Raw genomic sequence first — 9428 nt, 5'->3', positions numbered from 1 at the left:
TGAATGTAAAATCAGGGAAGAATAGTGAAAGTTTAAATTGTCAACTCACGTTACAGCGGACAATTGGGCCTATCTCTCTATTAAACCTAAATTTTTAAGCCAATAACATTATTCTACACTCACATTTCAAGTTCCACGCGTACATCACCCCATTATCATCCCGAACTTCCATTCCATCTAGCACGGTGTATGTTACATAACCCGATGCCATATGAAATACCTATTATATCTATATTAACATCCCATATCAACCAACGAAATCGTAAATCATCTCACCACCAAAATGTCTCCTTAGCTGCTGTTGTTGTTGTTGTTGCAAACCTTCTGCACTGTGCCTAAGACCCAAAGTAAGCGACACAGGTCCCAGTCCCCCAATCTCAAGCGCACTTTGGTGGTACGGAATGAAACCCATCAAACTATCGTCTATCTCCGAGGGAATGTGGCACTCCATCCTAGATCTCTTATCTTGGTGCAATTGTTGTTCTGAGCTCTGACCAATTTCCACATTAGATGTCATTGGGTAATCTTGTATCTTTTCAGACATTGCATCTATCATGAACTGTTCTCCACTTCCATCCACCATATTAGTCTTGCCAGAATTTAGATCCATTTCTGATTTTGCTTTAGCTTCAAGTTGGTGCATTTCCTCAACCATTGGCTTCCATATTCGAACTCGAGCATTTATAAACCAGTTTGATACCTGAATTAAACAATCAATAACCAAACGATTAAATATATTTGAGTAACCAAATATCAAAGTAAAATCAATCTCAGATTGTCCGAGACCTACCTGATTTCTAGTAAGACCTGTCTGAGTAGCCAGATTATGCTTATCTGTATCACTTGGGTACCTGCAATTTTGAACCAAAAATCAGCCAAGAACCAGACAATTATCAGGCAGAGACAGAGAGAGAGAGGTCGTACGGGTGAAGAAAATGCTCGAACAACCAGGCTCTTAGAACCGAAACAGCTCGTTCCGGAAGGCCTCTCTGGGGTCTCCAAACATGTTGTTTATCAGTTTCAAGAAAGCCTAAACAGTTCCCAACATCCATCTGTTTTCCAAGGTTCTGATCAATTAACCTTAATCCTGTCATTGTTGCATCGCCTTTATTACTACTTGTTCCGCTAATTGGAGACGATATATCCTCCCCCGTCGCCTTCCTCGTGATCCTAAGCTGGTCCGTGATAGCGTTCTTTAGGCACCGAAAATGCTTCGAAACTGTTTTCAAAGCCAAGGAGGTATAAGGTGTAGCAGCATTAAGACCTGCCACTGATTCAAACGACGAGATCACCATTTCTATCTGCTGGTGGTATTGCTTGTATCTTCGGCAGACCTATTGAAGGCAAAAGAATAGTTACAAATCAAGATGCAATCAACTAAACTGATAAATCGTAAATGTAAAAAATGCAGTTACTCAAGACTGATCGATTTACAAAAGAAGATACCATGGTGATTGAATTGCCATGTGAAGTAATAGTGCACCAACCTTTAATGCTGGATTGGAGCTTATGATTTTTCAAACCAATTAAACATATGGGCCAGGTAAAGTCACAGTAAAGGAAGTCTTTAGACAAACTTCCAACAAAATTCACTGGATCTTTAAATTCAAAACTTGGGTTTGGGTCCTACAATTGGTTTTCGTTTGAAAGATTGAACAATAAAGTTATCGACGTCTTTCTTGAAAGGGAAAGTGGGATTAAGAAGACAGTGGAGATTACGGTCATACTAGTCACGGATGTCTTATTGCAATTATCATATTCAGTATATGTTTCGAAAAACATCAAAAGAAAGAAGCATAGAAAGAAACTTTCGCTTTTCAGTGCAAATCAAACATTCCCTGACAAGACAAGTTATTGGTTCTTTGATTGCACAACATATAAAAGATGCAAATCAAAAGCTTACCGACCTTTATAACTTGCTAATGTTTAGTTTAATTTGCAACCTAAAATATCATAATAGACCAATGTTACAGAAGCATTTTGATTTAATGCTGTATAGTATTACTAAGATAGATAATTTCATTGATGTTATGGACTCATGTTCGAAAGCTGCATCCCAAAATCATGTATATGCATCAGTATTTCTTTTATCGGTGTACTATTGAACGACCTAAATAGCTAGTCTAGTAAGTAGTAACAACCAACTACGGAGTCGTAATACACAGAAAAAAATGCATTTAGCTAAAATTTAACTTTTTTCAGTAGCACCCCAATCTCACACCATGAAAAATGGAATAGAAGTAAACCCTAAACCCATAAATTCTCATTTGCGCGCATAACATTTCTATTAAAGCATTTCCACTAGAGACCTAACCAAGGTGTTAGAACATTTACGAAAATGAAAATAGGACCACAATCGAATTCTTAAAGGTCAAAGTAAAACAACAAAATCATTAAAAAGCATTACAAAAGTTACTCACATTCAGCTTCTGTTGATCGATATGCTTGACTCAAAAGTGAAACATAATGCAATACAGAAGTACTAAACTATAAATAGCACTGACCTCATCCAGCATATATAAGAACGTAGCCTTCTTTTTTTGGAACTCGGGGTGAAAGGATCCGGATTGGTAATTTTGTTCACTACTGTCTTTACCTTCGTTGAATGGTTTTGAACTGCATATAGAAGACGAAACACCAGAGTGTCGATCAAACCGGCCATCCTTGTTTTCGTGAACCCCATGATCTACGCTTGTATCTCTAGCATCCCTTGCTGAAGCAGCTACATTGCAGAACTCACTCAAGAGCTGCTGAGCAGGTTTCAAGAACTTGGAGTTTTTCAAAATTGTAGCATACCCAGTGAAAGGCCCAAGAGGGCCTGTACAACGACTTGCATAACTCGAAGAACCCCCGATACTTTCAATTGAATTACCACCGACTCTATAACTAGTCCTCAGATTTTGAGAACTACTATAGATGCCAGGTCTAGATTGCGAACTTTCAGTCCCAAATCTACCATAGAGATCAGGTGAATGTAATTCTGAAGGCGGAGGCCCGTGCGAAGAAAGTGATAAAGAAAGGCTCTGGGTAGTAGAATCTCCATCAACAGCACCATTGAAGTTTCCTCCACCCAATCGAGGTCCGAGAACAAGTCCAATACCACCGTGACCAACCCACGACTCATGAACTGTTTCCCTAACCTTTTGGTCCAAATCAACCGAGGCCGCCACTTCAAACCCTTGGCTTCCAAAGGTGGAAGGCCTCACAACCTCTTGCAAGTTAGACTGAAAATTAATCAGCCTAGAAGCACTAAAGCTCGTATCACCATACGGATTTTGATTCGAGATTTCACTATCTTGGTACTCACCATTACAACTAGGCTTCGAGTATAGAGGAGGAGAAATTAACTCAACTTCTTTACTACAAGTAGTACTTGAAGACCCATTTATAAAACTTGAATTCAAATCACAATCTTGCTGTACCCCAACTCCATTCCAATTCGAAGGATCAACATAATGGGAAAATGAACCGTCACTCGGTGGCACCGAACCTAAAACCCTAGTATTTGATTCTTGATTCATTATGTCATTCTTTTCAGAGAGAAAAGAATTAGGGTTTTGCACTTTAGAAGAAGAGGAAGAGGAAGAAAATATTGTTGGGTCACAAAGAAAATCACAGTTTCTAAAACTTCGATAAACATCTGGATTACTAGTAAGACCTGATGATAATCTTTGTAATTCTTGTGTAGATATTGGTGGTGGTGGTGGTGGTTGTGGGATTCTAAGCTTATCACGTCGACTTTGTTGTGCTACATGTGATTCAGACCTAAAACCAGTCATACCAAGAAAACTAGAGTTCTCAAATCTCTCAGACATAATAACTTCTTCCCAACACTAAAATTCAAGATCTTTAGATGATCACCTGAAATATAGTACTAATATATTAAAAGATCTATCACTTACTCAAAACAATACAATTATAGTCAAAACAAAAGCTTCATCAGCTGTAAATCAGTAAGGAATATATATATATATATATATATATATAGAGAGAGAGAGAGAGAGAGAGACAGAGAGAGAGACCCAAGTGAACAAGAACATAAAGAAGAAGAAACCTAGAAGTCCAAGTAAACAAGAAAGTGACAACTGATAACTTAATTCTTTAAAACAAGCATCTGCTTCATAAGAACTTCTCAAACCTAATTTCAAATGGAACTAATACTACTACTACTACTAAACTTGTCTTGCTAGGTAGTAACTAACCCTACTAAGCTCAACCCTTCATATAAATTAAGACTTAACTCCATTAGTATCAAGTTAGTTATATATCTACAAGATCTAGATAAAGTGATCAGAGATTTTTTCTTTTTTTCTCTCTAACATATATTTAGTAACAAAAGAAAATCTCATAAGCTAACTTAAATCAGAACTGAAATTCTTTTTGATAAAAAAAAATATATAGATCGAAGAAAAGAAAATGATTTTACTACCTAGAATTGATGGAAGCTTCTCTTAAATTAAAGAGGTTATAATTATCTCCTCTGCCACCAAGAAATCAAGCTTGTTTTTTGGTGGATAAATGTTAAGAATCCTGGGCTGATATCAGAAGAGGAGCAAAAGAAGATATAATTATTATAAATGAAGAAGAAAAAACAATTGCCGTCGGATTTAACCTCTACCCAAGGTTGTGTATTTAAAGTTACCGTTTTGGTCTGGGGTGGTATTTTTTTTTTTAAAGACTATAATAGTCGGGGACAGTTATATAATTTGACTATTGAAAATAAGTTTGGGAAGAATAATCTCAATCCAGAGACAAACTCTGAAAAGCTAGTCTCAATCATTTTTTTTTTTTTAAGAGGGTAAAATAAATTTCATTAATTGCAAAGTTTGCAACTACAAAGAGAAAAAAAGAAAAAGATTACATGCTAGTTAGAACATCCCAACTAAAAACAAATTTTGAAAAAGTGGTGGAGGACTTTCATTCTTGGTTTGTACGCCAGTAAAAAATGAGTGTTTTGATCGAAATTATAAGATGTTCTACCGATTAACATTTTTCTTTGAAGACCTTGTGTTTCTCTCTTCCCATAAGCTCCAAATTATAGCATAAGGAACTCCACATCTCGAGAATTTTTTCCTATCAAGCGACTTTGGGAGAGTATTTGAGTCGACCAAGCCCTTGAAACGATTTGACGAATTTGAGAATTTGATAAAAGATGGAGTAAGGGAGTCCCAAATCTAATTTGAGAAGGAACACGAAAAGAACAAATGGTCAAGAGTCTCTTGTTCATGGTTACAAAGAGTAAACTTATTTGGGAAGATGAAACCTCTTCGCTTAAGAGTATCAAGAGTAGGAAGAGTTTGGACATACAAAGCCCATAAAACAAAAGAGATCTTCGGAGGAATGATATTATTCCATTTATTCTTACTCAGAAAGTCTCTCTGGATGTTAGCTTTGTTCATGACTGAGAAGAAATTTAAATGATGGTGATAAAAAGAGGACACTGAAAACTCACCATTTTTGCTTGGAGTCCATGTTCTGGTGGGAGAAGTTGAAGTATCCATAAGAAAGGTACTAGAGAGTTTGAGTAGTAGGTCTGTTGCGTTAATTGTTTTTGTTGCAGAACATGTTCTTGAAAGATTTAAATCCCAATTATGAGAAAAGAAGTTACCGGATTTCACTTATTCGACAGAGGCATCTTTTGTCTTCGAGAATTTCCAAATACTTTTGAAATCATCTTTTAGCGGAGTTGATCCTGCCCAAACATCCTCCCAAAATGAAGTTTATGATCCTCTGTTAATAGTAACACATGAACCTGCTTTAACTGACTTGGAGAAGGCTTGAATTTGTTTCCATGGACCACCCACTTTATGCACACTAATCTCTTTGGGAAACCACCACTTTTTGTTACCCTTATATTTCTCCCTAATCATATTTGTCTCAACCATTGGAGATATGTTTGAGAGTTGTAATCTTAATCGTTCAAAAAGAAAGTAAATTGGAGATAAACTTTGGGGGGCGCAATCTCAATCATTGGAAATATGCTTGAGAGTTGTAATCTTAGTTGTTGAAGATGAAAATAAATTGGAGATAAACTTTGGGAGGCGTAATCTCAATTATTGGAGATATGTTTGAGAGTTGTAATCTTAACAGTTGAAGATGAGAGTAAATTCTAAAAGAGATATTCTCACCTTAAATAGATTTCGCTTTATAGGATCAAACTCGTCTAATCAAAATCGTGTGAATATGTCGAATCATATGTACTTATTTGAAAAGAACTGTTGAGATCATAAGTATCTGGTTAAACCAAAAGAGTTAACAACGATTGAAAGATGAGTTTAGTATTGAGGCGACAAAATCTTCTCTCAGGATAATTTACTCTGTGTTACTATTACCACCGGTTTTATCACGCGTTTCTTCAAATATAACTAGGTGTTACACTTCAATGATACTCTCCAAATTGCAAAGAATTGTATGAGATTGTTGGCTCTCCTAGGAAACTCTGATTACTTCTGTTGAATGCTCTAAAATGAAGTTTTAAGTGTGGTCTAGGTAAACAAAAAATTAATTTTGGAGACTAAATAAGTTTTATTTTTGTTCATAAAAGAAAAAGTTTTATTTATCAAAAATGAGTACGTAATGCAATTGGGACGCTTTTGTTGATTTGGAATGCTATAGGCGACGACTTGGACATTACGGGTGGCAATTTACTTAGGGAAACTACGTTATTTCGAAAATCCAAGGGCATGCAATTTGGGTCATGGAATGAGATGGAAAAATGCGGTCTCGTTTGATCTTCCTATAACAATGAATGCTATAGGCGACGATTTGGACATTACGGGTGGCAATTTACTTAGGGAAACGACGTTATTTCGAAAATCCAAGGGCATGCGATTTGGGTCATTGAATGAGATGGAAAAATGCGTCTCGTTTGATTCTTCCTGTAACAATGAATGTACTTGAAAATAAAAAATGTCTAAGTTGAATTTTTTTGCATTTACTTAAATAGTTAAAATATTATTTATCTTTCTTGTTGTGAAACGACATCTAAATTACTTCTTTTATCGTAGACACTTGTTTGCCCAAGTAGTTGCAAGTGTTGAAATAAACTCATCTAAATTATCTTTTTAATCGTAGATACTTGTTTGCCCAAGTAGTTGTAAGTGTTGAAATAAACTCCAAAATCCTGAAGGTCCCATGTTCGATTCCCAAAAGAGGTGGAATCCGTGGTTATTCAATTTGAGTTATTAAAAGTACATGAATAATACGTTTGTCGGCCAAATAGCAAGAAGAGTCTCGTCGTTCTCTGCACTAAATAGTGGACTGTTAGGGTTTTTCTTTGGTTTGGAGTTAGCAAATAACTTGAGTTTAGGGCATTTTATACTATAATCGGATTCTAGGGTTCTGGTTGATTTAATCACAACTGTCGATCCCTTGATCCCCTGGCGACTTTATACGGATGTGATGAATTTACGTGCAGCTCTGTCTAGCGGACAGGTGGGCATCACTCATTGCCCCATAGATCAAAATCAAGTGGCGCACAATCTTGCGGCGTCTTGTTTGGTCCCTTAATTGGGTGTTGTTATCGTTTAATCTTCTGATGTTAATTCTGTTACTTTGTTAGTCCTATGTAATCGGTTATGTCCGGGGTAGGAGAGACAAAGAGGTGAGGTGGAGAGAGAGAGAGAGAGCTGAGGTGGAGAAGCTATGTTGCTTTCTTATTAAATAAAATTATTAAACAAAATTAACCAATTTTTTACCAAGTTTTCATACCTTGAAAACTATTTAGCTTTTCCCAAAACGCTGGCCATTCCAAATACCATATTAAAATTCAAATTACAATAATGCCATTAAGATTTGAAAAGTGGAAGTGAGAAAACCGATGTACAAATGAATGACTTACGTGGTCAAAAGGATATGACTTGATTGAGATGACAAGAATATCCTCTTGAAAAGAAATAAATTACAAGAGATACCACACAGCAAATTATGCCACGATAAACTTGAAAACGACAGGAAGTCGTACGTGTCTGAAACTGATTCGATAGGTGTCAGATTGGGGATAGGTATGGTGGGACCGTATAATGACGTCATGGTTGTACGGAAGCAGTGATTTTCAGTCTGGAGGGTCGAGCGGCCTAGGCGAGGGAGGTAGGAGTCCGCTATTTACGTGAACCGCCATATCTTTTGCTTGAGATAGAAACAAGATTTTGATTCAAAAGCCGGTCAAAACTGTACCCCTTCCATTTATGTGCCTGTTCTCCTCTCTCCTCTCTCCTCTCTCCTCTCTCACAGGATAGGAGTTCAACACCAATCTCCCAAGATTAGGAGGGGAGAAAAGTAGGAAAAGTCCAGTGAACACCCCAAAATTGTTATTGGCTCCCTTCTTGCTTTGCTCTCCACAGATTAGGGCAGTTTAAGCACGCCTAGTGCGGCAGACGGCAGTCCGAGAGTAGTCGGGCTGGGTCTAGTCTGTTATAGGCTTGAACAATACAGATTCAGACTAATTTGAAATTCTCAGACTGTCCCCGTACGAATGCTTCGGATTAGCCAACACGGAGTGCGAATATAGAAATAGGCTGATGCAGGGGCACCCGGCGTGGAGGCTTTTTCCATGGCCAAACCGGGCCATAGGCCATCCGGCCATGAAGAGTAGTTTTTAGGAAGTCCCAATTTTAGTATGATTATTAGAGAATTTAGGTTTAGGAAGTTATGCTATTTTAGTATTTCCAATAATTGGAAAGGTCCAGGTTTGAGTCTAACTATTTAGGAAGTTGCAGTCTTTTAATTATTTAGGAAAGTCTAATTCAAGTCTATCTAGGAAAGTCCAAAATCTTATAAAAGGATGTCTAGTTTGTCCATTATGCTCATGTTGAAGAGAAAATCCCCTTGAGTTTAATAAAGTTTATCAAGTTTTAGAGTTATTTTAATCTTTCTTTTAATTGTTCTTCGTTTAATTATCGTCTCCTTTATTTCCGCTGCGTTCTACATCAAGTGGTATTCAGAGCCATAAATTTTTTTTCCTCTTCTTCACTTTTATCACCATGGTTAATACTACTATCACCGCTACACCAACTAGGGAGAAAACACCAACTTTTTCATCTGAATGGGACAACATTAAAGAAGGGCTATCTGCAGGTAAAAAGTTGGAAAAAGGTTTCAATGAGTACAAAAAAGAAACAACAGAAAAATTCGATAAAATCGATTAACGATTCGATAAACTCAACGATTCCATCAACTTCATCTCCAAACAACTCGAAGGTATGTGTAAAAACCAAACTCCACCCCCCACCACTATCACAACTTAACAAAACCCTCACAACTACCGACTACCACCAACACCAACCGATTTCCACCTCTCGAATTTCAACCCGAACCCACTACACCACTCTTCGGTCACACCATTAGCAACCCCCTCCGGTTATTACTCCACCCTTCATCACATCTTACTCACAACACACTCCTTTACAAACACCTACGTACCCCTCCTT

General features: G+C 37.2%; 1 protein-coding gene across 2 annotated transcripts; it reads right to left on the bottom strand.

The window, feature by feature from the left end:
- On the bottom strand, positions 1-5009 carry LOC147565618 (uncharacterized). Of its 2 annotated transcripts, XM_086652097.1 has the most exons (5): positions 4430-5009; positions 2505-3861; positions 925-1334; positions 791-851; positions 1-700 (listed from the first exon to the last, which is right to left on the bottom strand). In XM_086652097.1, exons 2-5 carry the CDS (start codon positions 3813-3815, stop codon positions 248-250), a joined length of 2235 nt encoding a protein of 744 aa, XP_086508223.1. In that variant the 5' UTR covers positions 3816-3861; positions 4430-5009; the 3' UTR covers positions 1-247. The 2 variants fall into 2 exon arrangements, with proteins under 2 accessions (XP_086508223.1, XP_086508224.1); XM_086652098.1 differs by lacking the exon at positions 4430-5009 and having other exon boundaries at positions 2505-3871.
- Positions 5010-9428: the final 4419 nt, after the last annotated feature.

The sequence above is a fragment of the Eschscholzia californica genome, unplaced genomic scaffold (genome assembly GCF_041429995.1).
Source record: "Eschscholzia californica isolate CP2 unplaced genomic scaffold, dmEscCali1.0.p SCAF_1, whole genome shotgun sequence".
Lineage (NCBI taxonomy): Eukaryota > Viridiplantae > Streptophyta > Magnoliopsida > Ranunculales > Papaveraceae > Eschscholzia > Eschscholzia californica.
The sequence above is the reverse complement of the archived record's forward strand: the minus strand, read 5'-3'. Positions and strand labels throughout refer to the sequence as shown.